Below are 13,612 nucleotides of genomic sequence, written 5' to 3' on the forward strand. Positions count from 1 at the left end.
AAGAACAGTTTATTACCGGAACGAAACTCCCCGGTTCCTGAAAACGAACAAACAGTTCTGCGAACATTTTAAAAGCAAATAACGTGGTGTATGCAAAGTAGTGGAAAAAGTTGGAGGGTAGGGAACTAATATAATTCCTGGACTATAACATTTTAAATGGGATAAAAATAATTTTGTATTTTTTCTAGATTATTATGCGTTAGCTGTGTGTTACGTTTAATTTGTAAAATATGTTGAAAGAATCGGAATGAAAACTTTTTAGTGTAAAGTCAAGAAATAAGCAGCCATGGTTTACAAAGTGGTTACTCTCAAGTCTATGCTGGTGTGGCTCCAGTTTTACATGAATGTGATTGCATCTATACCTGAAAATATATCACCCACCAGCGTCTACAGTCGAAAAAGTAAGTACCTTTTAACCATTAGTTATATAGTAGGGTGGGGGAAGATGGGACATCGTATTACTCTATTTTCTCGTCAAATTTGATAGTAAACAAAGAAAATTCAAATAATTGTAAAACCGTATTCTTACGACTACTATAGTCCGTTGTTAATTGTTTAAAACACGGTCAGAATATTTGAATACTTTGTGCTAAAGGTGTCCTATCTTCCTCTACCCAACGTCGCCCCTACCCTACTATATATTCATAGAACGTGTCCGCTATTGAGAAATTCTCCACAACGTGTTAAACCACGAACCCCAAACTGCAAACTTTGATGATTGGCACCGCGAATATATCCACGTTTATTTAAAAATTCGAAATAGCTTACAAAGTAAATTTCTCCTACACGCATGATCACATATAGCCAACCGAGATTTTCCCAAAGCGTATATTCTATCATTTATATCTTACCCTTGTAATCTAAGTATAATAATAAAAGTGTTTACCAAAGTTTCTTTAAAGTTTAGTTGCCCGAAAACTTATTTGTGTCGCGAAGCGCCGGGGGCCGAAAAACATCTCATTATAGACGTGCGTGATTAAAACAGACACTGTATCAATTCAAAATAAATCCTGTAATTACTTAGCTGTAATACGCAGGCTTTCAATCCTTAACTGATTTAATTTTAAAGCCCCTTCATGTTTTTGAAACCAGCTGTTCCGAACAAAGTTGATTTAATTGAATTATAATTCAAAATTACACTTTATTCCGTATCGTAGTAATAATTATTTAGTACAATCACAAAGGGTTTATAATGTACTGTATTTATTGCTGTTACAGGATGTAATCTTACAATTATTACCTTTATAATTAGTTTAAATTAAACCACTGATTGCAGCTTAAACCCTAAAGACCGATATAGAACATTATGTATATTGCTACGGTTATTGCGGTGGATATAATTTTGCAGGTGGAGTTACATAGGCAATCGTAGACTTATAACATGGCTTACTGTACTACAGTAGTGTACTATATAGTAGGCTGGGGAAAGATGGGTCATCTTTTCATTCTATTTCCATGTTCCATTTGGTAGTAAGCAAAAAAACAATCAAAAAATTATAAAACTATATCCTCACGACCCCCATAGACCGATGTTAATTGTTTAAAACACGATCAGAATGCTGGGATATTATGTGCTAAAGGTGTCCCATCTTCCCTCACCCTACTATAATATACGGTAATTAATACAGTAGTATAATAAGCAGGGAGGTATTAATATTAACGATACAAACCTAAAACACTAAACTTGTGAAAAATAAATCCCATATTAAAACAAAAGCGTTAGATCACATTGGTGTATTTATACTATCGTATTCATCACGCCTATATCGGCTATGACTTGTTGCGGTTACATTCGTGATATTTTCAGGTAAATCTTACTCCTAAAATATAAATGCCAAAGGTGTTTTGACGAAAAATTAGCAAACATTTCAAAACGAGACACCTATTTTCGCGAGGCCGGTTTGTCGTGCATGAAAACTCGTCTGTATATGATTTACTTGGCTGTTTATTCCTCGGGGCAAAGCATATGAAACCCATTTTCAGTCATTTTTATCCACGCTGAATCAAGATAACATCAGTGTTTTGCATGCGCCTAACTCCGTATAATGGGAAAATTGTATTAATATCAGCTTTTATTAAAAACTGTGGTACATAAATGCGTAGTTTAAATCTAAACTTTGCCGCAAAAAGTGCGCGAAAAAAATGTCCAGAAAGAAAGAAGTTATCGGTATAAACGCGATTTATAATTGAAAACCCAATGTATTTAATGGCGCACGGGGGCCTTTTTACAATGTGCGTAGGCCTATATATTGATTAGCGCAAATATAGCATGTGTTAAAGTAATACATAGATACGTAATCACGTTTTTAAAATGTTAAATAAACCACCAAACTTTCTAAAAGTAACTTTTGGTCTCGGACACCAAAGTTGTAACATGGGGGTTTACAGTTGCTGACAAGCAAGCTTAAAACTGGGAAAGTTTTTTCATTTACTGTAAACAGTTAAAAACATGAGGTATATAAACTAAATTTCGGAGACTAAGTGCATTAAAATATAAGATATTAAATCTATCAGATTTGAAACTTATCTTCGCGACATTATTGTAATAAGAAGAAGAAATATCAACGATTTAGATTTTTATCAATAAAATTATGTTTTAGGGGTACGAATAAAGTCGTTTTACACGAATCATGAATTGATACTTTTGTATTTATGTGTGTCATGTACTATGTGTATGGCTAGACGTTATAATCGATTAGATTTAACTTGCTGGTTCAAAATTGGGTGTTTTTGTTCAAGTTTGGCTTATTTGTAGCCTGGTGCTGCTCAACCGTCAATTAACTGGAAATTGTCCAACAGTGAAAGTTTCCGGGCTTTTAATTTGGTAAACACTGCGAGTGCTGTACTTGTTGATAAAAAACATCAACGGTCTGTTGTGACTTTTGTAGCCAGCTTCCGTAGCCCACAAGCGTCCTGTATAATATCAGGTTTAACACCAGACACTGGGCCGTCTACGCACTAGACAGCAGACCCATTCTCGACTGCCGGTTAAAACTTTTAGGGCTAGGCCAAAGTTTTGCTACTTTACAAATTTCTGGACTGCTGTAGTCGAATTTTGGGGCTACGCAAAGTCTCTAAAAATTGCATCGTTAAAAAAAGTTTACTTTTTAAGGAGAACAAACCATGAAAACATGATTCACTTTACAGGCATCAGACATAACTTTAAAATGTTGTCAAACGTTGTATCATGCGGTAGAAAACGTATAAAGCAACAACACCTACGGAAAATTTCACATTTTTAGTCGATATTAAACACATACCACGAAAAACATGATTCATTTCACAGAAATGCGATTTATTTCCAAATTCAAAAAGTTGCCATATATGACCTACTTATTCCCAGGAACCGTTAAAACTTTTAAGCTCAAATGTTGTAAACTGCGAGTTTACAAAACCTTGACTGCCACAGCCAGAATCTAGGGTTTCGCTTACATTAAAGTTTACACCATTAGTTTTCCTAATATTAAGAATGCGTGACGACTGGGTTATAGGGCTAGATTCCCATTACTTTAACACTTTATAAAATGATACAGATTTTACGCTTGAAATAGGGTATTTTGTGTGGCACCCTTGAGACTGGAGATGAATAGATACATAGTAGGGTTCATTATATAGCGCGTGTAAGTTCGTGCGAGTTGTATGTATGTGTTTATACCCTTGCGTTGCTTTTGTATACCTATACCACCCTCTAAGCGAGCTCCAGCTCTAAATTACACCCTTTCAAATTTACCGCTTGCGTGAACAATACAGTTATATTACCGTAATTTCAAACTGTTGGGTTTATATTGTATTGATAAGCGTTATTCATGCTTAAACATATTTCATTATGGTTTAATATCTTCTATCAGTTTCCTAAAACAAGGACAGAAATCGATTTCAAAAAATCTTAATTTTACGGCTCAAATATTGACACTCATTTAAGTTAACATACGGGCGTTTATTTTAACATGAAAATCCTAACTTTAGATGCCAACGTATAAAACGATAACACCTACGCTAAATGAACATTTTTTGCTGATTTTTGAAACACCACAAATATATTGATTAATTTTAAACCCATCCGGTGATCTTTTAAATTAGAAAAGTGACTTTGACCTAAAAAAGTTAACAACGAGGCATTGTCGATTGTTACAGCCATCTATTGCATTACTTGCGCAAATTTAACAATAAAATTGAATAACGAGGCTTGTTACGAACCTAGGTAAATAATGAATCCCGACTCGATTTTTCTTCAATTTTTTACGTCATGATCAAGACTGATGTAACACACTAATGACTCACTTAACGCTGTATTGATCATGAGTTAACATTGTTACGCAACACAAATGATGACGAGATTTAGATCCCGTTAAAATTTTCTCCTTCACAAATTTGCGGTCGTCTCGAACAGAAGGAATTGAAACTCGAAGGTGCCAGGTTCAAGTTTCAGCGCAACCAGATATCCATAAATATTGCATGTAAATACATATAGTAGGGGGAGAAATGGGACACCTTTTCGTTCTATTTTCTCGCCCCATTTGGTAGTAACAAAAAAACGTTCACAGAATTAAAAAACTTTATCTTCTATATACCGTTGTTAAATGTTTAAAACACGATAAGGGTGTTTGGATATATAGTGGTTAAGGTGTCCCATCTTCCCCCACCCTACTATATCTAGAGGAGAGATGGGACACCTTTTTTATTTTTTCGTCCTATTCGGTAGTAAACAATGATCACTCAAAGAATTATAAACCGTGTGACTGCCATATACCGTTGTTAATTATTTAAAACAGGATATTTGTATATTATTTGTTAAAGGTGTCACGTCTCACCCCACCCCTCTGTATTACAAAACAGCTCTTATTACAGTAAACAGTAATAACGCTTGTCTGAAATGTTGATATGTATAATTATAATAACGAGGGTTTACAAATATACATATTTGGAAATTATTAGTGGGTCACGCGGTGTAAGGATGCTGTATGTAATATTTGTTGACAATGTTTAACCTTGCCCTATATCAATACATTATTGAGACGACCGACAGCGCCCATTAAGCTGCTATAACCTCAATTAAATAATGACCGATAACCACCCACGGTGAGCCTCGAACCCAAAAACTCTTCCCTCAAAACGCTGGCTCTACCATTGAGTCAACCTTGAAAAACCGCGTATAAAACAGTCCACTCCTTTATCTATTAACGTCTTTCGGAACCCAGTTGGAGCGAAAAGATGGCGCCTCGTATGATTAGTTGGTAATCTCAACCCCAGCGCACTCCTCGACCGTAAACTTTGCCCAAGTGTTAAAACCCATGCGCTTTCGGTTTTCTGACAGCGTGCACTTGACAGGTTAAAGGGGATAATGGGGTAGTTTGGGGTTTTCTAATTCGGAAATTACATTTACACGTCGTCTGGCTTGTTCGTATACATGTTTTGACTCACAGTCTAGTCTTCAGCTAAATAGGTCTGGATACTAAGATGAACTGCAACGTAAACATGAATATAGTAAGGTGGGGGGAGATAGATACCGTTAGCGCATAATGTCCCACATTTTCTAATCGTGCTTTTACCAATTAACAACGCTGTTTTAGATTTGCGAGGATAGGGGTATATAATTATGTAAATACTCTTTGTTTGCTACTAAATGAGCCGATAAAAAAGAAATTAAATTTGGACCATCTTGCCCCAACCTACTTTATATGTTGCTAAAGAGCGGGAATCTGGATTCAACAACGCTTAAGACAAGATGAATACCACAATACGACAAACTGTAATTAATTAAGCGCGTTCGTTTTTTTCAAATAAACAACAAATTTAAAAGTATGTTACTTTCGACTAAAATATAAAAGATCTACAATCGAACTTTATCAAGTCACAAACACTTCAAACTACACTTGCAGAACGGACCTTATCTCGCATGCTATTGTTGTTTTATTATTCAGAGTATTGAACGCCGTTAAACTGTCTTGTTACAATAAAAGCACAAATAACGCTAGGGTTAATCAACACAAACACGCACGTACGCGACGAATAATTGCTATTATGGTTTAGACTTTAAAGTTTAAATCCTCGGTAATGGTTCTGCAAAATCCCTTAAACGCTTTCTTAACGACTGTATAGTAAAATGTTGATTTCCTATTACCGCCTGGTGAATTCCCTTCACAGGAATGTAAGGGAATCCCAATTAACAAAGTAGGGAAAGTACCGCGGTTTTCCCATTCGCTAAACATAAAAGAAAATTGAAACTACGCTGCGTTTTAATAGTGTATATACGTCCATAGCAGTAAACTGTTACCTATGCAACATACCGCGTATTTTCCTTCCTATTAACATGAAGAAGTGTACTTAATTCCACTTTATTTGCAGATACAAGTATTTATCCCGCTTTTATTGGAGAAGGCACCAATACCAATGTATCCTTACAACATGTGCAAGGGGTTACCAAGATTGGAGATTTCTTTTTTATATTTGCAAAGTAAGAATAAGAAATATCAATGTAATGTTAGTCAACCAGGACTGTACCATATTCTCTTTGCATTTATTTCAATGATTTAAAGGCTAATGTCTGTTTAACAAACTGGAAACGCAAATAAGGAGTATGATAGTGTTAGCACAAGTAGAATCAGCTACATGTAGGCTATATGTATGTTGATACAGCTGCATTGCCATAGAACATAAGCTTTACAATTCTGTTTTTCCAGAGACCACATCTTCACTATTGATATGCGTGAAGTGAATCAAACACAATTCCATTTCTCACATGTAAGTTATGTTGTTATATGTACTATAAAACCGAGGAGCATGTACATTTTTATAAAATAGCTGACTCAATTGCTACACACAAGAACATAATCTGAATAAAGGTATTTCTGCCTATCAATACATGTCCGAATAGATTTAGAAACTCGATAACTATGAGTATGGGAGTGGCAAGTATTCATAATTCACAAAATCCAAGTTCTCACTCAAATTCACATACATAACCATATCAATCAGTAACATTGGTAATTTCACAGGTGTTTGACTGGGCATCCACTAAAGATTCAAAAAACCTTTGTCTCAAGAAAGGCATGCCCTCAGAGAAGTGTCATAATTATATCAAGATGATTGCAATGGTTCAAACAATAAATGGGAATTCTAAGAAACTTGTGACTTGTGCAACTGAGAGCTTTCAACCAATGTGCAAATATCTTAAGGTAAACTGATGTTTAAGAAGACACCTATGTTGTAACTTGGTATTGGGCATGAGGTGCATATAAATACACCATGTGTGTATGGTGAATAAAAAGAAACCCATGTTATTACTCGACAAAATTTGTACCAATAGACCATTTGTATCTTGGAAATATCCCTGTTTTAAAATACGTAACTTGACGGTAGGTAAGAGGCGAATGAATATATCAATTGTGTCTGGTAAGATAAATAACCTTCCTGAATACTATCAGCGTCTTACTTGCCTGAACATTTATGTATTCAAGATCTAAAACACATAATAAACAATTCTAAATCTGGTTCTGTTTAAATATAATTACGTTATCTCATAATTCCCATTGTGTTATCACAGATGGATGAGGAAGGCAACTTAACTGACCTTGGTGAAAGTTTTAGAGGAACATTGACCTGTCCATATGATCCAACTCGTAGTTATGCCAGTCTTTTACTTCCAGGTAAATATGTTGGTGTATTTAAGCTATACAAGATTTGCACGATATACAATCTGCCAATTTGTTACTGCATAAATGATGGAGTTGTTTTGTGGGTGAGGTCCTACAGTGAGGCACGCCATTATACTAGGGACTTGGGCCACAGTAAGCACAATATGCTCGAAAAGGGTTACATTACTGCTGATCAAACTTTTTGCAACATAATATTTATGGTAATGCAAAACTACTTACATATTTTGTGTTATCCATGTGTTATGTTTTGTAATATAACCCTTGGGTGTGACTACCCCACACCTCATGTCATGCTTCATGTGCAACAGAGTGCCAATGCTTCAACCCCTTAGTTTGCCTGTCCCCAGAATAATAATGTTAAATATATATATATATAACCCTTGTTAAGTTTGTTTGTTAGTTTACAATATGTTTACCAAATGGTTAAAAAACAATTCCCACAATTGTGGGCGTTTATATATAATTACAATAGTTTCAACGCATTTTCTCCACATATTTAACTTGTTTTTGCTGCTAATTAATGCTACCTGATTATCCAAAGCTTTAGTTCAGCAAACAGCTTATTTTCAATGATGCTTCTTAAATGCCTCAGGCTCACAAATAACACATAAGCCCGCAGAGTGACAACTTTCAATTACTTTTCCTAGAAGTTCATGGAGAAAGTTATTTACCACCTGTATCTTATACAACCTTATATTTCTGCATAGAATATGGCTAACTTTGTAATAGTTACATGAATAAAATATTAGGAACTATTTTATAATAATAAACTTATTTTTGGGGGGTTGCAAAATGTGTTTTTTTACTTTTTTTTGCTTTTCGATTTGGGTGTGATAAATTAACATTACAATATTTAAATACACAAACAAAGTTTTGCGTTTTTTAAAAATTTTTATGCTAATCTTTTACAGATGGTCACTGGTACACTGCAACAGAAGCAGCGTTTGGTGGACATGATGCAGTTCTACACAGATCAAGTCTTATGAATGGAAACGAGGTTCGATTGCGAACAGAACAATCTCAGTCTTCATTATTTAAAGGTGGATATATTATATATATATTTATATGAAGTTTTGTTACAGAATATTGTAAAGAAAATATTTAAATAAAGAAATGGAACAAAAAAGTACAATGACACCTTTAAAATGTTAGATATATAAATAATACACAGTGCCTACGTGAAGGTGACACTACAAGACAACTAAGATTCCCCCCAGTTATATTTTAGTAACCTCTGTTTATACTTGTTAAAAGTTACATTATTTAAGATGGTCTCATTGTAAAAAGAAAAATATTTTTTGTTTTAGATCCTGAATACATCTCTTTAATTGAGGCTAGCCACCATTTAAATAAGATCTATGTTTTATTTAAAGAGACGGCAACTGAGGATAAATCTTATGTAAGTTGATAATGCATTGGGTTTTACATTAACACTACAGTGTTACAGCTGCGTGACCTTTAACCTGATAAGTGACATGTTGCAAACAATGGTTAGAAGTTCAATAGCAATTGTTTGTCATAGATTGCATTGTTAAATATTTTTAAAGCCTTCTGTGAACAACTTTATTACAGCCCAGGTGACAAACTTTAAACAGTTTCAATATACTACTTACTATGATTTTAAACTATTAGCGCCATGCAGCCAAACTTGAATCTTTAAAAATATTTTAAAACTTTTTAGCACAAACCTTTTTATCCTAAGTAATCTTTATTAGTTAGCATTGCGGTACACCTGAGACTATATCATGTTGCCCACAGTTTGACAGACTTTACTATACACACCGTACATAACAAATTTGGTGTTCTTTATAGCAAACATACACACGGATTGGACAAGTGTGTAAGGGGGACGTTGGTGGTCAATCTGTTCTTCAGAAACAAATTCACTTCATTTTTCCAAGTCCGGCTAAACTGTTCTCTCCCTGGGCAACCTCCTTTCTATTTCAACGAAGCTTCGGACAGCTCTGGGTTGGTTGCTGTTCACACAAGCAATGGATCAAAGAACGTTTTCTTTGTTGTGATGAACACACCAAGGTCAGTACATGGTTGGGTTCATTGGTAGAACAAGGATGAGTAAATATTATGGCACATGCCACACTTGTAGTGTCACGCCGTGTGATTAACATAATGATGTACAAAATGGGTAGCAGAATTCATTTGTCTATATTTAAACTTGTTACATCTATGTGAATTTGGCCTGTGGTAGGCTATGTCGCTTTTTGGGGATAAACCAGGTCTCATGGCATATCCTGTCATAGTACCTCACCTATACAGAATGTAGTTTTCCCACTTCCCGTTGTAACACACAGATGACAAACAGATAAACTGTATAGTCCAACTAACTTTTATAATCTCAATCTCAACAGAAACAGTGTACCAGCATCTGCTCTGTGCGTATTCTCAGAAGATTCAATTGAAAAGGCACTAACTGGGAATTATATGGAGAAATATACAGATTCCAACTACATAACATACTGGGGTGAACAAACTCAATATCCAAAGCCTCATCCTGCTCAGTAAGTAATGAAAAGTATGAATGCGGAAAAACGTTATTATGTGTCGGTAAACTTTAATTTTCAATTTCATCAGGATAATATAAGGTATATGTTACATTATGCCTAGTAGCAGAACCGGCAGAACAGAAAATACTCATTTTTTGGATTGCGTAACAATCTGCACACACATCTGTATTCATGTGCTGCTTTCATATACCATGTTATTTATTCTTGATTATTACATTGCAATGATTTAATCAGTGTCAGGCAATCATTTCCATTGAGTTAATTGATAGCTATACACCATATGCAACAATTCGACACAAGATTATATGTAATTGATATAAATTACATTAAATGCATATTACTCTGTTGATAAAGTTTACGTGATATTTATTAAATATCAAGATCTTTAGCATTCTCAGACAATTTAAAAACCTGAGTGACATCACAATTCATATATATGATGTCAAAATAATGTACACTATTTACTTTATGCTACAAAATGTTTGAACAGTATCATTCAAGAGGTTATAAACTTTTCGTGACATTCACAGTTGTAGGAACCCTCCAGTGCCACGGAGTGACATGGACTTGACATTCATTCGAAAACATCCACTGATGCATGACAATGTAAATGCATGGAACTTAAAAAGCAACCACGGTGGAAGCCATGACGCCCTTCCCTTATTTACCAGGATGACAGAGAAGTAAGACCTATAGGGAATATAAGACACCTAAAGAGAGACACGTCTTTGTTCAGCAAGGAAACTAATCCCCGAAACGAGGGGATTTCAGACAGTTTGGACATAGGATTTTTTCACAACGGTAGACTTAGCATTGTCTGTTCTAAAAATAGCATCACAAAATTTTAAACTTTAAAAGTTTAGCTTTAAAGCTGCAGCTTTGCCAGAAGGATACTTCTTTTTCTTTAAAATTCAAATTAAAGATTATTGTACAGTCTGCCTTCTCATATAAAAAGTTTCCACTTAGCTATAAAACCAGCTATTACGTACTTGTTTTTCATCTTTTGAACTTGACATTTGGTTTCCAGAAACTTCCTGACCACACTCGCGGTGGATGTTCTGACTGATCGACGTAAGACCGTGGTTGTCATGGGAACGGAGGATGGGAAGATAATAAAAGTCGTGATCGACCAACACCAAAAAGTGAATGTGGTGGAAGAGAGAGAGGTCTTCAATGAGGAGAAATGCCACCAACAAAGCAGGTGTTGTTTCGTTGTTTTTCATGCGTTGTTACGAGCGAGTGACTTTGCAGCGAAAATTTGAATAACAACGGGTCTATAATAGCTTGCAGATCTTGCAAACATGTATCATGCAAATCTCGGTTTTATGAGACCTGTTTTTTTAATAGATATGATATCAAACTTCAATATTAATTTACTGATTATATTTTTTCGCCGTTATTTTTATAAAAAATGGTAAACCACCCAAAAACATGAATAAATACTACAAAAGAATACTGTAAGAAGCTTGAGAACCACAGAAATAAACATATGAAGATAATAATGCTTGTCATTATTAACAATGTTAGATAATCCTGTGGTGATTGGCAAACATGAGAGCTCAGAAGCGATTATGGTCGAATTTTGAAGGATCTAACATTTTGACCTTTGCTATTTAGCAAGCGGGTGTGTTATCACAACACAAGCAAAGGCTTGGAGGGTTCTATGTTTGTTAAACAGCATTTGCAGCCAACTGCAGCAGTTCTCATGCAAAAATTTATTTCCACAGATCTATTCAAAAAATTGTGATAGACAAAGAGAGTGGGAACATGCTCGTACAGTTTGAAAGTTGTGTGGTTGCTGCACCACTGTGCCCTCTGCATAACACTTGTGTGCAAAGGTTAGTAATTAAAGTGTAAACCAGTATCAAGATAAACAAAGCAGATGAAACATTTGAAAAGAGTTTTAGCCATGGTTACTGGAAGACATTTAAAATAAACAGATCCAAAATAAAGTTTGCACATTTTTACATTTTTAGCTTTTATTTTAAAGCCTGTTTTGTATGGCCCAACCACATACAAACAAAATCTAAAACAGCTTATAATGCAATATGTTACTTCTTTATGTTTAAAAGATATGTTTTTATTTTGACATCACATGTAATATTAAAACAGAACATGTTCTGCTGCAAGTGATCCTTACTGTAGTTGGAACAGAAACCTCCAGAAATGTCTATACACTCATTACCTTTCAACCTATTCAAGTTTTCATTATGACACTACACCCTGTAAAGAAGATACGGCTGGTAAGAATAATGCATAAGGTTAGATTGAAGATAAGATAGCATTGGATGGGGTCCAGCAAAGGATATCAGCTTACACAATCACAGCTAACTAGGTCAACAGAGATGCATTGTTTGTCTTGCACCTAAATTTTAGAACAGATTTTCACACTGAGGAGTAAATTGATTTCTATCAGTGACATAAGCTTATATAAAAATATATAAATTTAAAACTGATGTATCATTCTCAATACATGTTGCGCTAAGTTTAAGCTACCTATTTTACTCTGCAATCTGATACTTTTCATCAAAATAAGTATTATGTTAGCTACAAACCCAATGCCAAACATACGCTATTAAAATATACAACTTTATGCAAATGTGCTCTAGATTTTTATTCAATTTATCTAAATAATAATATGAAAATACTAAAAATATTTAAACATTATGAGTAACCGACTTTTATGAATCATTTTACAGGCGCAGCAGTTTTGGAAGTTCATAATCCTGATGAAGAACTTGTGACCAGTGACAACCATACAGAAACCCCAACAATCAACCCTAATATAACTGATGTAAACCACTAGGTAGCACCTTGCCCCCTAAAACACTGCTGGCGTCAACCTCTCCTATGTTAGTGATTATATTAGCAATCGTGATTTTCTTTGTTGGTTTTGTTCTGGGAGCAGTCATTTGCTTCTTTAGAAGGAAGAAAAAGGGGGAAGAGAATTTCACTTTGGCGGAAATTTAAAGCAACTGCAAATGTAAGTTCTATATTTTTTTCATAACTTTTTGAAAAGAGATTTTAAAAAGTGTAATGAGTTACAACCAACAGAATTTACAATGTTGCAACATAAGGGTACTTTGTTTTATTTATTCATTTATCAACTGTCATTAAGTTATTATCATATCATAAACAATATATATTTATATACATATACAATATATCAGGGAGGGAACCATATTGCCAAGGAAAGTTCAGATTACAACCAACAAAAGGTTTCACGGTCACGGCAACCAAGTGGTAATAGGTGAGACATAAACACAGCATTAACCAAGTCCTTACACTAACCTCATAATGTATACAGTCTTATGATTGTATATGCTACAGTGTAACAAAGTAAAATAGAAATCTCATGGCCTATTTATAGCCGATTCATGTCTGGGAATATATTGTCTGGTGCTAATCTCTGGATTAAACATAGTTATAACCTTT

General features: G+C 34.7%; 2 protein-coding genes and 1 long non-coding RNA gene across 4 annotated transcripts in view; 2 read left to right on the forward strand and 1 right to left on the reverse strand.

The window, feature by feature from the left end:
• Positions 1-192: 192 nt before the first annotated feature.
• LOC100185819 (semaphorin-6A-like) lies at positions 193-10,103 on the forward strand. The gene is made up of 9 exons (XM_026834397.1): positions 193-401; positions 6,346-6,454; positions 6,681-6,741; positions 6,996-7,175; positions 7,544-7,646; positions 8,567-8,695; positions 8,963-9,054; positions 9,468-9,689; positions 10,022-10,103. Exons 1-9 carry the CDS (start codon positions 287-289, stop codon positions 10,070-10,072), a joined length of 1,062 nt encoding a protein of 353 aa, XP_026690198.1. The 5' UTR covers positions 193-286; the 3' UTR covers positions 10,073-10,103.
• The window catches only part of LOC113474219, a 15,903-nt gene continuing 4,350 nt past the window's right edge, over positions 2,060-13,612 (reverse strand). The window contains exons 2-4 of one of the 2 annotated variants that reach the window (XR_003395875.1): positions 8,183-8,298; positions 7,875-7,992; positions 2,060-2,913 (exon numbers count right to left, since the gene is read on the reverse strand). This is a non-coding gene — a long non-coding RNA (uncharacterized LOC113474219). Of the gene's footprint in view, positions 2,914-7,605; positions 7,697-7,874; positions 7,993-8,182; positions 8,299-13,612 lie in introns of those variants that run through there. The other variant, XR_003395876.1, reaches the window with a different exon arrangement.
• The window catches only part of LOC100185867 (transcription factor mef2A), a 5,362-nt gene continuing 3,654 nt past the window's right edge, over positions 11,905-13,612 (forward strand). Inside the window, exons 1-4 of the mRNA XM_009860077.3 lie at positions 11,905-12,015; positions 12,290-12,420; positions 12,877-13,160; positions 13,348-13,427. The gene's annotated coding sequence lies outside the window, so the exon portion shown is untranslated. The remainder of the gene's footprint in view (positions 12,016-12,289; positions 12,421-12,876; positions 13,161-13,347; positions 13,428-13,612) is intronic.

This window comes from Ciona intestinalis, chromosome 4 (assembly GCF_000224145.3).
Source record: "Ciona intestinalis chromosome 4, KH, whole genome shotgun sequence".
Taxonomy (NCBI): Eukaryota; Metazoa; Chordata; class Ascidiacea; order Phlebobranchia; family Cionidae; genus Ciona; species Ciona intestinalis.